At 48.2% G+C, this 22,886-nt stretch overlaps 1 protein-coding gene across 7 annotated transcripts in view; it reads left to right on the top strand.

The window, feature by feature from the left end:
* Rph3al (rabphilin 3A like (without C2 domains)) overlaps window positions 1–22,886 on the top strand; it is a 142,018-nt gene that overhangs the window by 39,600 nt on the left and 79,532 nt on the right. For all 7 annotated transcript variants that reach the window (XM_027426718.2, XM_027426725.2, XM_027426724.2 and 4 more), the window contains one exon: window positions 22,760–22,869. In XM_027426718.2, the coding sequence (XP_027282519.1) occupies window positions 22,793–22,869 (77 nt within the window). In that variant the 5' untranslated portion in view covers window positions 22,760–22,792. The remainder of the gene's footprint in view (window positions 1–22,759; window positions 22,870–22,886) is intronic.

Below are 22,886 nucleotides of genomic sequence, written 5' to 3'. Positions count from 1 at the left end.
TCCAGATGAAATCCTAGTTTATGTGTGGCCTTGAACATGCTAGGCAAATGTGTCTACCCTTGCCATGTTCTTTTGGGGGGAGGGTCTTTCTTTTGTTTGCAGAGCTGGTGTTGTTCATGCCAGGCAAGCCCTCTGTCACTGAGCAGTATCCTTACCCCTCCTCCTTTAACTTTTATTTTGAGGCTGGATGTCTTGAAGCTGTCCAGGCTGGCCTGGAACTTAATGGGTAACTCAGGCTGCCTCTGCTCACCATGAACTTCTTTTCTTTTTTTTTTTTTTTTCTTTTTTTCAGTCAGGGTCTCACTATGTAACTCTGACTGTCCTAGAACTCGCTATGTAGACCAGGCTGGCCTCGAACTCATAGAGATCCACTCACCTTTGCCTCCCAAGTGCCCAGAACACAAGTATGGGCCACTACACTCCGAATGAACCTTTTTTAAACAAACAAAAAACTTCACTTGCATTTATTTTATGCTGAATAGCTTCCCACATTCTAGACTTCTCTTTCTTCTGTTGCTCCTGGGATAGCTTTTGTTGTGTTGGCTCCTCTTCTGGCTTGGGACAGTGTGTCTTTTCAGTAAGGTGCACTCTGTGTGATGGTGCTCGTGGATGCTAATCTTGCCTGGAGCTCTGTGAGTATAGAAATGCATCTTGGGGCTTTGTTCTCCTGGAGATGCTGAGCCAGAGAGTCTGCATCCAAACCCTGACATCAAGTTGCTGCCTTTGCAAGCATGTGGAGGATTTTGACCTAGCTGCTTCCATGTGGAAGCAGACATGGGAGGATACTGGCCCTGTTTCCAGCTGGTGTCCAACTGGGGCACATACACCATGGCTCCTCTGGAATGGTCTGCTGTGCTTCTGTGGAGTGACATCTTTTGCTTTGGTGGCTTTTCAGATATGCATGTTCTGGGTTCTGGATGGCCCGGGCAACTTCACAGGTATTCTTGTGTGTGTGTGTGTGTGTTTGGCACAAAGTTTCACTGTGGAGCCCTGGCTGTCCTGATACTCTGTAGGCCAGGCTAGCCTTGAAGTCAGAGATCTGCCTGCCTCCTAATCCCAAATGTTGGGATTAAAGGATTGTGCCGGCACACCTTGCCTCACAGGTGTTCTTAAAGTGAACTGGGAAACCTGGAGCTCTTGATAAGCATGATTTTGTGGGGTTTTCAGGGGGAAAGTAGAGGACAGTTTTCACAGGTGTCCTGGTTAGCTTTTTGCCATGTAGACACAAACGAGAGTTATCTAAGAAGTGGAAACTCAGTTAAGAAAATACCCCCCCCCAAATCTGGTTGCCTGGGGCAAGTCTGTGGGGCATTTTCTTGATTAATGATAGGTGTGGGAGGGTCCAGACCACTGTGGGTGGGGTCACTCGTGAGCAGGTGGTCCTGGGTACTATAAAAAAGCAGGCAGAGCAAACCTCGTGAACCAAGCCAGTCGGCAATGTTCCTTCATGCCTTCTGCATCAGCTCCTGCTTTAGCTTCCTTCAGTGGACTATGGCCTGGGTATGTAAGCCAAATAAGCCCTTTCATCACCACGTTGTTTGGCTATGGTCTTTATCACAGTGATAGACAAGGATCTAAGGCCTCAGGCTACTTATGGACTGTGCTTGGCAGTTAAATGTGTTGTTTTGTGTTACTTCAAGGTGATGAGGGAAAACAAAACAAAACAAAACCAAAATTGCAGTTATAGATAGCTAGAGTAAGTAGGAGTAACAGTTATTTAGAGTGGGGGGGGGTGTGTTTGTGCAAGCATGCATGTGTCCACATAAATGTTTGATATATATGTGATAAGACAGAACAGAGAGTTTGGTTGTCTCCCCCCCCTTTCTTTTCTTCCTCCCCTCCTCCTACCTCCAGGCTGGCCTCAAACCTACTCTATATAGCTGAGGATGACCTTAAACTTCTGATCTTTATGCCTCTACCTCCCAAGTTCTGGGTGGGACTACAGGAATGCTCTAACAGGCTGGGTTTATATGGTGCTGGTCAGCCACTGCTTTGTGTGTGTGCCTGTGTGTACTGAAGATCGAACCCTGGACTCTACACACACCAAACAAGGGGTCTACCACTAAGGCACGGAATTGTGCTTTGAAAACTTATGAAAACATCCCTTACAATGATGCATAGCTGATTGCTACAGAGAGCTAACTTGTTACTTAGGTTTAATCTTCCCCATTTACAAGGAAGGTATTCGGCAGCAGCAGTTCAGTTGTTCCTATTTTATACACAGTTGAGTGGCGGTTACTTTGTTGTTCAGTTAGTGAAAAAAGATGAAATCAGAACAGTGGTGTAATCTTCCAAGTTGTCCCTCAGTGCTTTACCTTCAGAGTGACCTGATGGGATGAAGAAATCTGATTTCCTCATCCCTGGACACAGGAGATACACCTCAGGCTGCCTCAGCCAGACACAGCAGCGTGGCCAGCTCCTCCTACTTATATCTCACTGGAGGGCTGTTGTGCCGAGTTTTGTTTACCCATTGAAGGCTGTTTCGGTTGTTTTCAAATTATGAGTAAAGCTTCTATGTGTGTGTGTGTGTGTGTGTGTGTATCAGTAGGACGTGGGCGTAACTTTCCTATTTTCTTGTGTAAGCACCACAAAGTACAGTAAAACTGTAATCTCCTAGTGTTCTATTCAGGGTCTCATTTTAACATTTTCAGTTCCTGATGGTGAACTGAAAAGTGTATGTGTGTGTGTGTGGGGGGGTATTCACATACCCTTTACTATAGTATATTGTTATAATTTTACTTTAAAATATTTTAAGATTTGTGTGTGTGTGTGTGTAGGTACCTATGAAATCTAGAAGAGGGTGTCATATCTCCTGGAGAGGGAGGTACAGGCAGTGTTAAGTCTCTGATGTGGGTGCTGGGAACTGAAGTTGGTTCCCCTAGAATCTTCTGGAAGAACAGCAAACATTCTTAACCACTGAGCTATCTCTTCAGGCAGTATGTTTAAGAAATGCCCATGGATGTATAGCGTCATGTGGAGGGCAGGAACCGACATTGAGTGTCTTTCTCAAACACTTTGCATTTACTAAGGCAGTTTCTTGATGAACCAAGAGCTCACCAGTTCCAGCTTGCCCCAGAGCCATCTCTGCCATCTGAGAACTGGGCTAACAGGTGGTCACCATGCCCGACTGGCTTTTCACATGGGTTCTCAGAGTCTGAACTCCAGTGCATAGCAAGCACCTTACATACGGATCCACTTCCCCAGCCCAGAGTTGTTGTGCATTTATTAGTAGTGTTGTTAAACTCCCTCCTCTCCCCAGGGCATGGCTTCACTGTGTAGTCCAGGCTGGCTTTGAACTGCCAACAATTGATCCTATTTTAGCCTCCCAGGTGCTGGGGTTATAGATGCATGCTCCCACACCTGGTTTGTTGTTAACCTTTTACTAAACTGAATGTCTAAATTAAACTCTATCATAGGTTGGTCTGTATAGGAATGAAAACCGCATATATAGAGTTTGATTCTTTCTGTGGATTCAGGCATCACTGGGGGTCGGGGAGTGTTTGATCCTAGCCGTGGGTTCAGGCACCCACTTCAGGGCTGGGAATGTTTGCCCTGTAAGCAGGTGACTACTGTTGTTTAATTCTGTAAGAAATAACTTTCCAAACTGGTTGTACCTGTGGGAAGCAGAGGAAGCCCTGAGTGAGTGAAGCCTGAGTGAGTGTGTTGTCGACATGGCCACAGCCATGTCAAAGACCTGTGAGAGTGGGAAAGCCCTCCCTGGGTGAGGCTCCGAGGGATGGCAAAGCCTTTCTCAGGTGTCAGAGTGGGAGTGTTGACAGTGTGTGCAGAAAATTCCAACGCAGTGCCCCCGCCTCGTGTTTACAGCCTGAGGACTGCTCAGTAGCCACTTGTACCGAGATTGATTAAACCAGTCTCCTTGACCCAGCTGTGCACCACAAGCCCCGCCTCCTTGTTATCTGTATGAAGGCCCCACGTTCTTGACACGTCTGTGTGTAATAAGCCCACTTCTCTGTTCAATTCCATATAATAAACACTCTGAGCTATTAGGTTGCTGCGATTTCTCCATCAGAGGGCCCAGGTCCCCTGATCCCAGCTTTCTGTCCATATGTGTCTGTCTCTCTGTCTTCATTCTCTCACTACCCCAGTTAGGTCTGTCCCTGGAGCCATGCTAGAGGTCATATACCACTTTACAGTGACAGTTCTGCTTGCTCAATCTCCTCACTAGTATTTGATGTCAGATTTGGGATTTTGGATGTACAAACAGATTGTAGTATTATCCTAGTTGTGATTTGTAATTTCTAAGATATGATTTTGAACATTTTTTCATGTGCTTGTTTGCCTTCCATACAGCTTTTTTTATTTAAAAATTAAATTATGGCCAGGTGTGGTATGGAGTGCCTTTGATCTCAGCACTCAGGAGGCAGAGGTAGGTGGGTCTCTGTGAGTTCATGGTCAGCCTGGTCTACAAAGTGACTTCCAGGACAGCCAGGACTGTCTGTTTTTTGAAACCCTGTCTCAAAAAAACAAAAAACAACTTATTCTTGTGGAGTAAGGAGGGCAGGTGCATGCCATGGTGTGTGTGTGTGTGGAGGTCAGAGGACAAACTTGTGAGTTGGTTCTCTGCTTTCACCATATGGGTTCAGGGATCCAACTCAGGTTGCCAGGCTTGGAACCTTTATGTACAGAGCCATCTCACCAGCCCTTAATCATCTAGTGTTGTCGAGTGTACGCGCACGCACACACACACACAGGTCAAAGGTCAACTTCGTGGAGTCCAGTTCTCTCTTCTTTTGTGTAAGTTCTGGGGATTGAACTCATGTTGCCAGGCCTGCCTTAAAAGTACCGTACCCTCCGAGCATTTAATATTTCAAGCATTTAATATTTTGATCATTGCTTCTAACTTAGTCAACAGTACAGAGCAGTGGTCCTCAACCTTCCTAACGCTGCGACCCTTTAATACAGTTTCTCATGTTGTGGTGACCACCAACCATAAAATTATTTTCATTGCTACTTCATATCTGTAATTTTGCTACTGTTATGAATCATAATGTAAATATCTGATATGCAGTGTATCTGATATGGGACCCCAGTGAAAGGGTCACAAACCCCCAAAGGGGTCTCGGCCTGCAGGTCAAGAACCAGCTCTAGATGTTCCAATTCCTGCACCTTTAGAGATGGGTGTAGCTTTTTTGTTCTGTCATCTTCTGTTTTGTTTTGGGTTAGGCTCTCGCTGCATGGCCTAGGCTGGCCTGGAGCTTTCAGCCCTGTCACCTTGGCCTCTTGGCATGTTGGATTATACCTGCATCACCATGCCCACCTATTGTTTTCTTTAAGGATTAATTTTTTTATTATGTGTATGTATGTATATGTAGGGATGGAAAATGTGCACATGTGCAGTTGCCGTCGGAGGCCAGAGGCATCTAATCCCCAGCAGCTGGAGTTAGCAGGAAATTGTGAGCCACTTGGGTCTAGGGACTGAACTCGGGTCCTCTGAAGAGCAGTACACCTCAACTAGCCATCACCCTTCCAGCTCCAGGGGACTGGCCTTTGATCTGGCCTCACATTACATCACCTGTCCCTTTTAGGAAGGTCATGTGACCTGTCCCTTTAACTGATTCCTCTTCCAGTGTATATGGAAATAGCCTTCTCTGGGAATCTCCCAAAAAGTGGAAAGGGAAGCCTACAAACTGGCCACTTGGAGCTGAGAGCCCAGGCTATGCTCTGGAGCCTCAGGCAGAGGTCAGAGGCACAGCAGGGCTGGCCTCCCACGTACAGTTTGCAAATATTTTCTCCATTCTGCGAGTTCTCTTGTCACATTCTTGATGTTGTTGCTCAGGTTTTTTGTTCTCATAAAGTTCAGTTGTCTTTCTGCTGTTGCTTATGCTGCCATTGTCACAAATGAGGCAGTGGGTGTGGAGTAGTGAGAGGCACAGGCTGGGCCATGAGGCATGAACTCGGGTTGAGGGCACTGGACTTGATCCTGAAATACTGAGCAGGGTGGGGGCAGGATGGGGGGACTCCAAAGGCTGCCTGGGGAGGCTAATAGGTTGACGCAGGTCTGGAGAAGCAGCAGCCTGGAGAAGCAGCAGCCTTCTCAGAGACTCATTTCTGGGCCCAAGAGGGACAACAGCCCATTGCAGCAAGCTAGCAAAGGTCCCGGCTGCCTGTCTAACACCTCTCATTCAAGCTACTGTGTACTCTTTGCAAGCTGCGACAGCCTACCTCCTCCATAACCCCCTTCAGTGTGCTCTGGCCCTTGGCCACTTCCTGCCCCACTCAGGTTCTGAGAGCCCCTGGCAGAGTGTTTGGCAGGTGCTTGATAACTCCCCGACCCACCTCTGGTTTATTGCCTTTGTTAGGCACCATCTGCCAGCAGACAGGTCTTCCTGGAGCCAGGAAAGTGGGGGGGAAAGTCCCAGAGCTCAGCCCAGCTCAGATCAAATTAGGCCACTTATGGTAGCTATGGGCACCAGGCAGTGGCTGCAGCTCTCTGGGGTTGGTTCCTTTGTCTCTGTAAGAGACGAGTGGTCTTATCATCCCCCTGGACTTGTGAGTGCCTGATATCAGCCCGTGGCAAATGCGCAGTGGGCAGGCAGCACCTGTGAGACTGAATGTTTTGCCTTTCTTCTTTGGTAGCTTAGGTTCATGTTGAACATGTGTACATGTGGTTTTCAATCTGTGGGAGCATCTTGAAAATCCTGAAGATGCCGGGCTAGGTGCCACTGGTTTTGTCTGGACCCTCCCTCTGTACTGAGTCCTTTTCTGGGGTATCCCCCACTGTTGCTTGGGTCTTAGGCAGTTGACACTGGGGATGTCATGGTGGGCATCTTTGTTTATTTGGGGTTCTAGTAGCCTGCAGAGAAGTGGACAGCTGGCTCCTCGGCAGTATGGCACTTAACCTTGGAGTTGGAACAGAGAAACGTCTGTTTGTGTTTCCAGGAACAAGAGGGGACAGCTGGCCCACAGATAGCAGGTTAGGTCAGCTGAGGGTTGCCTTGGCTGCTGGCTTTAAGCAAACAGCCGGGGCCAGGAGCTTGGGCGGAAGAAGGATGGAGAAGTGCCTGGTGGGACTGAGGACGACCTGAGAGCTGCTTTCTACCTAGCAGAGGCAGGGGTGAGGGAGGCTACTACAGGGACCCGGAGGACCACCCACCAAGGAGCTGAGAATCAGGCCTCTACCTGGCAGGTAAGGAGAGAGGAGCTTCCTTTGTAGGGTTCTGTCTCCTGCTGAGTTTTGTCCAGCTCCTTCAACAAGCACCCAGGTGGGAACTAAAGTCAGATTTCCTTTGCAGAAATTATGTTGGCCTGGGGCTTTCCAGGTCCCATAAGTCACAAAATGGAAGCAGGTTGTATTTCTGGATGGAGAACTCCAGGTGTGATAGCTCACCCTGCAACCCTAGTACTCAGGAAGCACCGGCAGGAGAATTATAGAGAAGTCCAGGCCAACCTGGGTTATAGAATGAGTTCCAGGTTCACGTAGATTACAGGGTAAAACTTGAGACAGAGTGAGAGAGATGACAGAGACAGAGGCAGACACACAGAGGCAGGCAGAGACACACAGAGGCAGGCAGAGACACACAGAGGCAGGCAGAGACACACAGAGGCAGGCAGAGACACACAGAGGCAGGCAGAGACACACAGAGGCAGGCAGAGACACACAGAGGCAGGCAGAGACACACAGAGGCAGGCAGAGACACACAGAGGCAGGCAGAGACACACAGAGGCAGGCAGAGACACACAGAGGCAGGCAGAGACACACAGAGGCAGGCAGAGACACACAGAGGCAGGCAGAGACACACAGAGGCAGACACACAGAGATGAGGGGGAGGGAGAGAGGGAGATGGGGGAGGGAGAGAGGGAGCAAGGGAGACACACAGGGACCTAGAAACCCTGACATTCAGACAGACCCACGTAGGCCCAGACAAAATTAGACCCAGACCGAGACACACACACCCAGACCACAGACACACAGAGAAAGAAACACACACACCCATAGAGACACACATGGATGGGCACACACACAGACACAGATACACCCCCCACACAGAGACATAGACAGATATACAGAGTCACACGGACAGACATACATGCACACAGGGATACACACAGAAAGGCATGGACAGACAGAGAGGCACAGACACACACACACACACACACACACACACACACACACACACACAGAGGCACATACAGAGAAGGACACATCCACAGAGAAAGACACACTCACAGAAACACCCAGAGACACATGGGTACCCAGAGACATCCACAAACATCCAGAGAGAGAGAGACAGACACACACACAGGCACCCAGACAGACAGTTGCATGGGCACCCAGACAGACAGGCACACCGACAGATGACAGACACACATAGACAGACTACACACACACAAACACACACACACACAGACGACAGACAGAGACACAGGCACAGAAAGACTGAGAGAGACACACGCAGGCGGACAGACACACACACATACGTGGATAGACAGACACACACATACATGGACAGATGGACATATAGACACACACACACACACACACACACACATGGACAGATGGAGAGACACACACTTTCAGCCAGGGACAGGCAGACACACAGCATCAATACATTTTAGTGCATGTCTCAAGCCCCTGGGAGGACCTAGCATGTTATGACTGTCCACACCCTGCTTTTTAAGTGGGTGCTGGAGATGTGACTTCAGGGTCTCATGCTTATGCAGCATGCACTTTACAGACAGCTGTCCCCCCAGCCCTCATCACTGTCATTTAAAGTAGAGAGGAGTAAGTGCATCTCGAGATAACTGCTGTTCTATACTGTTGGGAAAATATCTGATATCATGATACAAACACCACAAATATGACTATGATGTGACAAGCTGTATTCCATAATGAAAGAAAATAGAACATTCAGTTGTAGATTAATGAAAAGAAAAAAGAAAAAAGATTCCCCACAAGATTGTCTGTGATCCTAATGTGGGTTGAACTGTGTCCCTCAAAAGGATGCCCTACCTCTCAGTGCCTGGTAATGTGGCTTTTACCTGGAAATAGGGTCATTCCAGTTGTAATTATTAGATTGAAAGCCTTCTGGAGTGAGATGTCTGATTCTAACATACTTGTAATCCCAGTACTCAGGAGACTGAGGAGGAGGAATGTAAGTTCCAGGCTAGTCTAGGCTATATAGTAAGTTCTGGGCTAGTCTGGGCTATATGCAAGTTATAAGCAAGTTCCTGCCTCAAAAAAAAAAAAAAAAAAAAAAAAAGAGAACATGGGCTGGGAATATAGCTTAAAGGGTCTCAGGTTCAGTCCCCAGTACAAAAGAAAAAGGGGAAAAGTCAGACTGAGGCTGAGATTATGATAGCCCAGTGGTAGCACTGTATTCTTTGCTCAGCACTGAGGAGGGAGAACAGGGGAGGAGGAGTGGGGAGAGGAAGAGAGGAGAAAGAAGATAGCTGTGTGAAGGCAGGCAGGCAGACAGACAGACAGACAGGCAGACAGGCAGACAAGAACCCCTTGCAGTGCAGACAGAACTCAGAGGGCTGCAGCGTCAGTCAGGCTTGAGAATGCTGAGGAACTAGCAGGCTCCAGTGGCAAACAGGTGAGGGTCACCTTATGAGCCTGAGGCTGCAGACAACACTTAGTGCTGCCTATTCCCCTGCTTTCAGATTTGCTCTGCAACTTTGTGGCAGCACACCCAAGACACAGCTATGGCCTGGTGCCAGCAGGAACAAGTGCTACTTTGGGCCTGCAAGGTGGCCTGTGCTGGCCTGCACCAGCCTGCACGGCCTCCCTCCTGTGCCTTCACGGGGGATGCTTGCCCAAGGAATGTGGTTACCTTGTGATTGTCATGATCCGAGTGTTCCTACCTGCCCCGTGTCAGGCTTTTCAGAAATGACAAAATCAAGCTGCGCCTCTGGGGATGCGTGGGCAGAGCTTGTGGCTTGAAAGCGGGGTGCAGGGAAGGGAGAGATTTCGCATCTCATTTCAGGTTTAAGCTTTTCACCTTGGGAAGATGAAAAGCGTTTGTTTCAAGTTAGACAAAGAGGCAGGCAGGAGTTTGGGGGTCACTGGCTTCCCAGCTCCTTAAGGGATCCAAGGATTAAATAGAAGACGCCCCCACCGTTATATTAGGGTGTCTTGTGAGTACACGTGGGAGGCCTGCAGGATTATGGAGGAGAGCTGCGTCTGCCAGGCCCCCAGCAACTGAGCTGCTGCTGGGCTTGAAGCATAGTCAGCATCCAGTGTCTGTTGGGCCAGTGGTGCAGTGGGACCACATGCTGTCTGTCTTGCTTGGGTGATAGAACAATGACACCCTGTGCTTTGTGACTATGTAGGGATGGGTGTGTCAGGGCACAGGCGTAGGAGCCCTGCCGAAGCCCCTACGGGGTGCAGGGAGCATGCCTGGAAGAAACTGAGGATAGGTAGAGTGCTCTCATCTGTTACCTGCCTTAAGCCGCCTTCTGAAGGTGACTGGAGAACTAAGTCCCCCACTCTCCTGAGAAATCTGTGCCAAGTCTAGGACCCCGCTTGTCACTCATTTACACATCATCTGTCTCTTCATATCTGTGCTTAAGTATATTAAATCTATATTTAAAAAAATCTGTATTAAAATCTTTAAGCTGCACATCCTTCCAATTTGTTGAGACAGCGTCTCACTGTGTAGCATTGACTGGCCTGGAATTCACTGTGTAGACCAGGCTGTCTGTGAATCCATGAAAATCTATCTGCCTCTAACTCCTGGGCGCTGGCATTGAAGGTGTGTATGATCACACCTGGCCATAACATTTTTTAAAATCCTATTTATTGTGTGTGATGTGGAAGTCGTACAGTAGCTCGAAGGAATCAGTTTTCTCTTCTTCCATGTGGGGTTAGGGATGAAAATCAGGCCCTCAGCCTTGCTGCAAGCACCTTTACCCACTGAATCTTTTTTTTTTTTCCTTTTTGAAGCTAGGTGTAGTGGCTCATGCCTATAATCCCAGTACTTGGGAGACTGAGTCAGGAGGATTGCCATGAGTTTAAAGCCAGCTTGTGCTGTATACTGGGCTACAGAGAGAGACCTTGTCTCAAAGAAAGAAGTGGGGAGGGCAAAATAGAGCAATAACAAATGTCCTTCTCTTTATAAACTCCAACTTTTCTTCATTAGATTGAAAAAAATTCATTAATAATTCCAAATGGCACCCTGCCACTTTAACAGTGCGTGTTCCGTATCATCTCACACATCACTCTGCCTGCTGTCTGGTTCCTCTTCTGAAGCTAACCTTGCTGTGTCATCTGTCATTTTTTGGCATTAACTGACCTTGGACCTGGATGTATCATTGATCACTCCTCCAGCGTCCAGGTCCTTTCTGGGTTTCTAGTTGGTGTGAATCACCTTGCCACATGGCCAGAGGTAGGACAGGAAGGAGGTCCACCCAGATCCGTGTCTAGGCATGGCTGGGGGCTCTGGATGGATGGATGGATGGATGGATGGAGAGGAAGCAAGTTGCCTGGCCAGGCCTTGCTTTGTGGGCTTCGGCGTATTGGTGAAGGTGTGCCAAACTCTCAGCATGTTCAGGCACTGTGTTAGTCCAGGGGCACTGAGGACATCTCCAGAGTTGTCTTCATGAGGACAGCAGAGACAAGGAGCCTGGAGGATAGAGAAGCAAGGCAGGATCAGCCCAAATGTTGGACAAAGAGAGAGAAGCTACAGAGACGATGGGACTGGTATCTGTAGGAAGAGAGTGTCCCAGGTGATGAGATGGGTCAGCAGGTAAAGTCAAATACAAGCCAGGCAACATTCTCTCTCTCTCTCTCTCTCTCTCTCTCTCTCTCTCTCACACACACACACACACACACACACACACACACACACGGGGGCGGGGAGGGATAATAATAACTTTAAAAATGTTTAAACATGGGCCTGGGAGATGGCTCAATGGTTAACACTTGCTGTACAAGAATGTAGACTTGAATTCAGATCCCCAGACCGGTATAAATGCTAAATGGGCATAGAGGTCCCCTTGTAATTCTAGCCTCAGAAGAAGAATTACAGGTGGAGTTAATGGAGATGGGTAAGCCCCCGCCGAGCAAGTTGACTAGGGAGACCAGCCAGCCACACTTGGTGAGCTCTAAGTTTGAGAGATCTGCCTCACTGAATAAGGTAGAAGGGCAATAGAGAATGTTTCCTGACACCAACTTTGGGTCTCCACACACCTGTACAGTCCCATACAGGCCAAGCACACATACCCGCACATGCATACTCCACATGCACACACCACAGGCAAAGTGGAAACAAAAAAGAGGGGGCTAGTGAGATTGCTAACTGGGTAAAGGTGCTTGTTGCCAAGCCCGATGATCTGAGTTCAGACACACAGTGGAAGCAGAGTGTTGACTACCACAGCGGCCCTCTGCAAGCATGCTGTGCATTCATGTGGCCACATACATAGGCACACACACACACACACACACACACACACAAATACAAATAAGTAAATATATATTTAAAAGTCAGCGTGCATGTGCCCTTAATCTCAGCATTTGGGAGGCAGAGACAGGCAGATCTCTGAGTTCCAGGCCAGCCTGATCTACAAAGTGAGTTCCAGGACAGCCAGGGCTACACAGTGAGACCTTGGTCTCAAAACATCAAAAAAAGAAAAGAAATGTCCTAGATGGAAGGATGTGTGGGACAAGGCTGAGCACCTGGAATGTGTCTGAATTCTAGTACCCAAAATCTATTTTTAAGATTTTATTTATTTATTATGTATACAACATTCTGTTTCCATGTATATCTGCACACCAGAAGAGGACACCAGATCTCATTACAGATGGTTGTGAGCCACCATGTGGTTGTTGGGAATTGAACTCAGGACCTCTGGAAGAGCAGTCAGTGCTCTTAACCTCTGAGCCATCTCTCCAGCCCCTGATTTTTTTTAAAGGAATGTAGTAATAGGTAAAACTCCAGGAGTGTTCTGACTAGATCATGGACTCTTTCAAGGTCAGCTTGGGTGTTTTGTGCTGTGGTAGTGTGGAGCCTGGGGCATTTTTTGAGCGCACTCTGACCTGTGCTACTGAGGAAGATCTCTGGTTCCACAGGAAGGGCTAGAGTGTGAGCCCCAGGAGGTCTGAAGTCTGGTTAGGAAGCACTGCTACAGTGCTGGCAAGAAGAGGGCTGGGCACCTGGGGCTGGGAGGAAGGGGGTTTTCCCCAGGCAGGCAGATCTGGCAGGAGGCTTAACGACAGGGCAATGTTTAGGAATGAGTGTCAGACAGGCACTTCAGACACCGCGCTTCCCGGGACTCTTATCTCATCTTGAATCCTCCTGTCATTCCAAGATGCTTCTGAGTGAGCCATGCTCCTGGGTTCAGGACTCCTGTCTGAGTTTTCCTTCCTCCCAGCACAGCCTGACAGGTGGAGATGTTGCTATCTAGGCTCACCTCATCTTGTAACTATCATCCTGTTTCCCGTATCATAGTAACAGAGCAGATGTCAGGGCCCGTTGCTAGGGATTCCTGGAATATTAATACCTGTTGTAGAGTGAAGGGCTTTCACACAGTGCCCAAGGCCTCAGCAAGTACTGGTGCAGGGGCAAGTGTTGTTTTCTTTGTCCCAGCTGTTCTTCCCTCCCTGAGACGACCCCTTCCCCTGATCTCCTCCTCTGCTACCCTCAGCCTATGCACAGCTGCCTATCTTGGGGGTGACAGACTTGGCAATAGCAAATGTGCACCTACTCTCCCTCCCACACCAGGGCAGACATGACTAATGGATCACAGAATTCTTCCTATGGGGGCTGGATGGGGACTATAACTAGGTCCCCACACAGCTCTCTGGGTGCTGGTTCAGATTTTGCAGTCAGTGTGACGACTCTTTCCCAGTCTCTCAAAAGCTGCCTGCTTCGTCTCTAGCCCTCCTACCCTTGCTTCTTGGGGCTTGTCCTTAGTCATGTGGATCAGGGAGGGAACCTTTGTCTCACATTTACTTCCTCCACCTAGACTTTTGATTTTTTTTTCCACAAGTGGAAAATCAAACCTGACCTGGTAAGGGGTTTGGTTGGCGGTTAAGATCAAGGTAAAAGGTTTTATTTGCCAAAGACTATTTGTGTGAGTTATGTGTTGCTACATTAATGTACAAAACCACCATCCCTAGACACAACCATTTACAAGGCACCCTGAATCTGTAAGCTGGGTGGTTCTGCCACCCATGGCTGGGCCATGTGTTTCATGTAAGCATCATGATTCAATGACTCTCTTTAAGTGGCTGTGAGGAGGCAGGGCCTGCACTGGCTGATTGCTTCCAATTTCTTTTGTGATTGGGCGTCCCACCTGCTTGCCTCGTCCTCATTTCCCTATGTTGTTTTCCTTCCTTCTCACATGAAGACAGTATGGCCCGACTTGGGATGTGTTTCTTCATGTGTGCATGGGGTGGAGGTGGATTGTTTCTCACTTGTGATGGCATCGAGGCCGACTCTGGCCAAGCAGATCATCTGGTCTTAGGCTCAGAGTCTATCCCTTGCTCACATTCTCTGGAATTCACAGGCTAGATAGCATCATCAAGAAGGTCACTGAGAGCCGGTGTTGGTGGCGCACACCTTTAATCCCAGCACTTGGGAGGCAGAGGCAAGCAGATCTCTGTGAGTTCGAAGCCAGCCTGTTCTACAGAGCAAATGCCAGGATAGGCTCCAGAGCAATACAGAGAAACCTTGTCTCTAAAAACAAAAACAAAACAAAACAAAAAAACAAGAAGGTCCCTGAGAAGAAATAGAAGAACAGAACATCCCAGAGAGAGAGAGAGTAGGCAGGAAGAAGCTGTCTCTTGGGCCTGTGGCCCTTCCCAGGCCCTGGGTGGGACAGGGGCTCTGTGTGTCATGCTTCTCCAAGGGCAGGTTGATTTGCCCTCTAGGTACGGTATGTGTTAGGGACAGCTGTGGATGGGTAGTTTCTACCCTGGCCTAGCTATGGTGGTTAGGAAGTTGGGGACCAGGCAGCAGTATTTCTGGGGTCACAGAACCCTTGGGGGGCCCATGGTGGGAAGGACACAAGTCTTTCCTCTTGGGTGGCTTGCTTGTTTTGATGGTATGGGGCCTTATTTGTTGACTTTACCACTGAGCCACGCCCCTAGCCCTCACTCCTTTTTATAGAACACCCTGCTGGCTAGCTGTTACAGTACCTGACAAGGCCCATCAACCAAGATGCTAAAGCCAGCACTGGTCCTACCAACTCCGAGCTAAGGAGCCAGAAGCCTTCTTTAAAGTGGATGCAGAGATTTTAATTGAAGATCTATAAGTAGGCCCTTCAGAAAATGCAACGTTGACATTAGGCTGATGGTATCCTGCTGCTTCCAGCAGATATTTCCTGATGGACAATTCTAGACACACTTGGGAGAAAGCAGGCACAAGGCTCACAGCTCACAGCTTTGAGTGGATGTGAGCATTACTGTATAAAAGCTGACTCGAAATGTGTTTCCCAAAAAATGCCTACTCCACATCTCTTTTGAGAATTTGCCCTAAGGAACTCATCAGAGATGGCCACCAAGATGGATCTCTCAGGGTGTCCACTTTTGTGTTCAGTATATATAGAAAACTCGGAAGTCACCAGTGTGTCCCGGATGATGAACTGTGTCTAGACTACTCTGGTGTCATAATGTTATAATGTCAAGGATATTGGAAAGCACAGGATATAGTAGTAACCTGAATAAACAAGGCAGACAATTTTACTTAAAATCTCTGTGTAAATCCTTAGGAAAACACAAAGTCCTTACTTCATTAAGACACTGAGCATGGTCATGGGGGAGGAGTGAGGAGTGAGTTTCTGGTGCTTTCTCTTTTGGGTGTGTTGAAGGGAAGGAGCATGCCGTGCATGTGATCCTCAGAGGGCAACTTACAGGAGTCGGTTCTCTCCATTCTGCGGATCCTGGGTATCAAACTCAGATTGTCGGGCTTGGAGGCACTGAAACAACTCTCTGGCTCTTGCTTTTTCTTTATCATACAGCATCCTGTGGAGTTCAGGGCATGAAGTTCTCAATGGGGACAAGTCCCCTGGGGATGTGGGCAGTGAACATCCAGGATGACCAGCTCTTAACTTTGGAGAGAACCTGATCACTCAGCCACACAGTATTTGCTTTCACAGATCTTGCTCTGAGAGTTGCTAGGGGCTTATGAACCTTCTGTGCCCCAGGCATTTTTTCGTAAAAAGTTGGCATAAGCCACTCCTGTCCCTGCCTGCCCTCAGCACCCGTAGCCTCCACTGAAGGGCCCCTGAGTGTGTCTACGGATGCAGTCTCTGCTCAGCTTGTGGCACCCAGTGCAGGATGAGAGACACAAGGAGGAAGCTGCTTGTCTGCAAAGGCCTGTGGGTACCTCAGCCCCTCCAGGGAAATCAGCTGAGCTGTCAGAGCCACCCACTGCCACACGGCAGCCAACCCATAGGGAATCTCGAGAAACAAACTGCCTTTGAACCAACCAGCCACAGAACTGGCTAGAGCCTGTCCTGTCGCTCTTTGCATATCTGGGTTTTTTTGTTGTGTTTGTTTGGCTAAGTGTCTTATTTGGGAAGAGCCATCTTTCCATGAAACACAGCTCAGCTTAGCAGGCAACCGCTGCAGCAGACTCTGTGCCTGGCAACAAGGGATAGAGAGGAGAGGATACAGGAGTCATAGTGTAGGGAAAGAGAGGGGCTAGAGATGTCACTGCTATCAGACAAGGACCCCTGCGCCAATCTCCAGGGTCCATTGGACAGGCACAACCACTGTCCACGTTACACACTCACAAATGCCTCTCTAGGGTCTTGCCTGTCACAGCTTAGAGACCCTGTGTGCTGTCTCTCCATGGTTAATAGAGGAAGTGACCAGAGCCCCACATGGCCATCTTTCTGTCCATTTGCCTCTGTTCCCCTCCAGGCTAGTTCTACCCTTCTTCCTGGGTAGGTAGGGTCACCCTCCTGCTTCTTCACCTTCTATGAACCCTTGTTTTGTTCCCTCATAAGTTATTAACAAATAGGCCGGGCACACATTTAATACACTCAGTACTGTTGGTGGAAGCTGTGAGACCTCAATTATGAGGCACACACACACACACACACACACACTCTGCTAGGCTCATGGACTTTGAGTGTGCACACTAGGCAGGCTCACTAGCCCTTGGTGTTTTGAGGCAGGGCCTATCTAATGTAGCTCAGGCTCACCTTGAACCCTTAAGAATGTGTGGACTGTAGTCTTCCGGAGGCCCTCACTTGAGGAGCAGGGCAGGCATGTTGGGTGGTATGTATACAGTTTGGCAGAGAAGTGCTTAGGGGATGGGAGACATTGGGGGGTTCTAATTGGCTTCCAAGTCGGGGAGCTGGCAGCTAGCTCAGCCCGAAGAGGTTTGGCACACCCAAGCTGGCTCTGTGGCAGCTTCCTAAAATGGGCCTCTTCGAATTGCCCTTCCTGTCCCCCATCTGTCCTGAGGCTGCTCTGTGTGAAGGATGGACAGCTGTGCCTTCAGAGGTGCCAGCCGCAGCCTAGGGTGGGAACAGCCGTCCCTGTGTTCTTGTCTCTGACCTTCATGCTGAGCCACCTCTGTGCCCATGCTCAGCTGTGGACTTGCATCCAAGTGTCCCTGCCCAGCCAGAGCCAGAGCTATTGCTCCATCTCTCTCCATCTCCCCTTAGATGTGTCTGTCTTACAGTGGCTCTCATCTTTATCCTGTGGACTGGGTTGGCACAGGGGTTCAATCTAGATTGGAGCAGCCCCTAGGCTCCCTCCCTGGACCCGCCAGCAGCCATGTCATATATCTTCTGTGCATCTTAGCAGTGATACTCGGGTACGGGGCAGTTATGCAGGCATCCATCCCTTGGGTAGCAGTTGGGAAACAGAGGCCCCAGGAAGACCACTGACTTGTCCTGCACCTTTAGGAAATCTGCATGAACCCCCATTTTTATTTTCTTCTGTGGACCTTTTCTCCCAATCTTCCTCCCTGCCATAAAGACCACCCTCTGTGCTTATATTGGAAGTGACAGGAAGCAGGGGGGCAGTGCTGCACACCAGCACATGTAACTGTGTGGTCCTTCTTTTTTTTTTTTTTTTTAAGATTATTTATTATGTACACAGCCTCTTGCCTGCATGTACTCCTGCACACCAGAAGAGGGCACCAGATCTCATTATGAATGGTTTTGAGCCACCATGTGGTTGCTGGAAATTGAACTCGGGACCTCTGGAAGAGCAGTCAGTGCTCTTAACCTCCGAGCCATCTTTCCAGCCCCAACTGTGTGGTCCTTTAATGGCCTCTTGACCATTACATCTCATCTAACAGAAAGAATAATGATTAGGTTAGGAAGGACAGAATAGAATGGCCTGTGGGCGCCACAGACTGTATAGACTTGCAGTAGGTTCCCTGCATTGTGGCCTAAAACTGTGGCACTAGGAAGTGACCTGATGACCTGAAGGCAGTGCATTCATTCCCTAGAGATGTTTGGGGGCAGGGGGCTGGTGAGAAGCTATGAGGAGCATCCCCGCCTTCACCTGGCTCCCTCTCATTCTCTGCTGTCATGGAGGTAAGGATTTCAATACCAGGTTCTTCTCCGTTTCCTCTGCTTGTCCTTCTTACCTGTCATGGGCTTCAGTTTAGAAGCTTCTGCAGAAAAGTAAAGTCGTCCCAGTGCAAAGCCCGAAGGCTCCCTAGCTTGCTCCTGTCTTCCAGGGTCACCCTGATAACGCCTCTGCTTCTGAAGAGTGGCCAGCAGAGCACAGAGACCACCTACTTTCTGTGTCCAGTCATAGAGGAAGTGGACTGTCAGACTTGGGTTGCTGCCCTGGAAACATTGGTCTGTGCATAGCGCCCCCTGCAGGTTGGGGGCAGAGCTGGGCAGCTTGTATAGAACCTGTCTACCTGGGTCATAGCCCTTCCATTTCTTGACACTCCCAGAATGTTAGAATGGAAAAGAACGAAAGAACATGTGAATCGTGTGTCTTAAATATTTACTTTGAGCAGAGTAATGCATTTCACACTCCTGTAGCAGTGTGACCACGGCGTTCACAAGCTAACTAAAACTGAAACAAAAATGACAACCCCACAGTGCACTAGGGGCTGGGAATGGGGCACAGGTTTAAGGTTTTTTAATGAACATGACATTCTTATTTTTATTTTTACAATTGATTGATTTTATTTGGGGGGCAGTACAGCTACTTTGGAGGTCAGAGAACAGCCCAAAGGAGCTAGTTCTCTCCTTTCATGTGGGTCCTGGGAATCAAACCCAGGCCATTAGGTCTGGCGAGAAAACCTTTATGCCATGGGCTATCTATCTCATTATCCTTGAACTAATCATGTTTTGATTTGGTTGTTTTTTGTTTTTTGTTTTTTGTTTTTTTGAGACAAGGTTTCACTATGTACCTCTGGCTATCCTGGAACCCGCTCTGTAGATCAGGTTGGCCTCGAACTCACAGAGATCCACCTGCCTCTGCCTCTCAAGTGCTGGGATTAAAGACGTGCATGGATAGGTGTGAACTTGACTTTTGCACCTCCTTGTTTTTCTGGACTACATTAGCTCCATTTGGGAGAAGGTCTGGAGGTGCCTGGCTTGCCCATGGAGCCTCTGTACCTGACTGGTTGGGGGTGTCCTTCCTGAAGTATGGCCCAAGGTGGAAAGTCAAGTCCATTTGTGGGATGACAGTGTACCGCCAGGTAGCTCCCACCCACATGCTGCCCCCTGGTGGTCATCATGGGCATGGGCCACATTGGTTTAGAAGACCATTTCTCTAGGCATGGTTCAGGGATCCCTGAAGGTCCCCCAACAGGTTTGAGGGATCCCTAAAATCAAAACTATTTTCCTCAACATGTGACCTTTGAGGCCGGGCGTTGGTGGTGCACGCCTTTAATCCCAGCACTCGGGAAGCAGAGGCAGGCGGATCTCTGTGAGTTCGAGGCCAGCCTGGTCTCCAGACCGAGCGCCAGGATAGGCTCCAAAGCTACAAAGAGAAACCCTGTCTCGAAAAAAACAAAAACAAAAACAAAAAACCATGTGACCTTTGGCCTCTTTCACACACACTGAGAAAACAGGAAGTACTCATATGTGACTTCAGAAGCTGTACTGGAGTTAGTTTCTAAGCAAGTGCCATCTGTTGAGTTTCAGTGCCGAAAAGCAAACACCATTATCTGGGAAAGCTATTAGAATACTCCTCCGCCTTCCTACACAGCCGTGAGAGCCTGGATGCCTTCCATGTATTTCACCGGAACAGCGTCTCAAAGGTTAAAAGAAAAGTCAGACAAGAACTCCCAGCTGTCTTCAGTTAAACCCCAAATCAAAGTAGATTTAAAAATATAAAAAACAATCCATTTTCTCATGAATTTTCTTTGTTTTGAAAACATGTGCTTTTCTCATAAAAGACATAAATTATGTGACTGCCCAATAAGCAGAATATCTTTAATGGAAGTTTTTTAGATTTCTCAGTAAAATATCAATAGATACAGCCTATATGTTTTGGAATGTTCAAAGGTTTTTGTTTTCCGTTTTTCGAGACAGGGTTTCTCTGTGTAGCTTTGGAGCCTATCCTGGAACTCGCTCTGGAGACCAGGCTGGCCTCAAACTCACAGAGATCCACCTGCCTCTGCCTCCCGAGTGCTGGGATTAAAGGCGTGCGCCACCACCGCCCGGTGGTATGTTCAAAGGTTTTATTTTCCATTGCGTGTGTGAGATGGTGTGTGCCATGGCACACATGTGGAGTCAGAGGGAAACTCTGTGGGGCTGGTTCTCTTCATCCACCTTTATGTGGGCCCTGGGTATTGAACTCAGGTTGCCAGCCTTGCACAGCAAGTGCTTTACCTGCCCAACCATCTCATCAACCCCAAAGACTTTTTTTTATAACGTCCAATGAGTTGGAATTCACGTATAGTAATCATCACTCCTATCTAATTCCAGAATATTTTCATCAGCCTACATTAGCTGTCACTGTCCTCTTGTGACAACTAATGACCACTAATCTACCTCTATAAATTGGCCTTTTCTGGACACTTCCATAAGCAGCATCATACTGTATGTGATCTCTTTTACAAGCCTGGCTTTTTCACTTAGCTTACTGTTTTCAAGGCTCAACCATGTTAGAGTGGGGTCTGAGAACTTTTTTAATAGCAAAATAGCATTTCTTTGTATGGATAGAACATATGCTATCCCTTTCTCAGTTGATGGCTGTTTTAGTTGTTCTTGCCTTAGGGGTTATTAGGAATAGCATGGCTAAGAACATTTGCACACGTGTGTTTGTGAGGACACATGTTCTCAGTCCTCCGGATAACTAGAACAATCGAGCTGCCGGGTCGTGTGGCAAGGCTGTGCTTAACATTCTGAGGAAACGGCAAACTAACTTCCAACTTCAATGCTTTTTTTCCTCCACTACTTAATTCAGTTATATAACTTTACTGACAAGCATATAAACATTTATTTTTTAACACATTACTGTAATACCAGGAAATTGTATTGAATAGTGATGAGGAATTGTGTACTCAATAACATCCACTCTCCTATATTCATATGCAAAGCCCAAAGTGTGTTAAAATGTGTGCCATTGTGTTTCTTACCAATAAAGATAGAATTGCAGCATCCATACAACTTTCATCTTGAGGCAGAAGGAATTCAATAAGCACAAAATTTTATTCTGAGTTAATATCCGTGCATTGGTCTCCAAGCAAAGCTCCTGTAGGGTCTTCCTTCTCAGAGGAAATCACCACAAATCAATTGGTAAGCTTGGAGAATAGAACAAAGCCTTGAGAGCAGCACTGTTGCACCTGATCCAACCTCAGTGTTTTTAAAATTTATTTTTATGTATGTGTGTTTTGCCTGCATGTATATCTGGGCACTACATTGCATGCAGTGCCTATGGAGGCCAGAAGAGGACACCAGACCCTCTGAGACTGGAATTGCTGATGCCTGTAAACTGTCATGTGGGAGCTGGGAATCTAACTTGGGTCCTCTGGAAGAGCAGCCAGTACGCTTAACTACTGAGCCATCCACTTCTCCAGCTTTCCTGCTCACTATATTATTTTTGTGGAATATAGAAGGGTTCTGATTTGCAATCCACAGGACAGGATTTGATTTAAGTCACTTGGGTCAGTGCACACTGAGCCAAGTTCATCTCTTCCTCCCCAACACATGTGCATATACACACAAACTCTCTCTGTCTCTCTCTGTCTCTGTCTCTGTCTCTGTCTCTCTCTCTCTCTCTCTCTCATTCCCTTTAGAAGGCACAAGCAACATCTTCATAATAGGCTGGCTAAGCTATACTAATGTTGAAGCATCAGGTTCTAGAGAAGGGTCCCTTCCTGTAGGATTTTCAAGGATGCCCTTGTGTACAATGACTTTTAAAACTGTCTAGTAGAGGTGCTGGCTGCCACCCTTGCCCTCTGAAGAACACTGTGGCTTTCTTTGGTGGGACCTCTTAGGGAGCAGAGCATTGGGCTGTGAGCTGCCATTCCAGTCCAGTGAGGAGAGAGGGGAGAATCATGAGCTCCCCTAGTGTCTTGTCATCTCCTCACCGGGCCTGTCCCTCCAGAATGGGTTCAGGGCAGTGTGCTGTGTGGGAAAGGGCAGGGGTTGGATGCCCTGCAGGCTGGCCAGCTGAGTTGAAAGTTGCTGAGAGGATGCCTTCTCCTCGACCTTCTGATTCTCACCTTCTGATGTCCCATCTACTCTGGTCACTTTGTCATGAGGCACACCTAGTCACCCAGTCAGGATTCCAAGGCTTTGAAAAGGGAGCTTTGACTTAGGCCTTGCTGGAGGAGTGAGATCAGCGCCGGTGGTCCACAGCGACCCTGTCTGCCATCATCTCACCAGCTGTTGACATGCTCTTTCCTTCTTGTCTCAGATGTGACTCCCACCCTGGGCTGTGCTCCCAGCCATGGCTGACACCGTCTTCAGCAGTGGGAATGATCAGTGGGTTTGCCCCAACGATCGGCAGCTCGCTCTGAGAGCCAAGTAAGTAGCTTTGTGGC

Source organism: Cricetulus griseus, chromosome 7, assembly GCF_003668045.3.
Source record: "Cricetulus griseus strain 17A/GY chromosome 7, alternate assembly CriGri-PICRH-1.0, whole genome shotgun sequence".
Classification (NCBI taxonomy): Eukaryota; Metazoa; Chordata; class Mammalia; order Rodentia; family Cricetidae; genus Cricetulus; species Cricetulus griseus.
The sequence above is the reverse complement of the archived record's forward strand: the minus strand, read 5'-3'. Positions and strand labels throughout refer to the sequence as shown.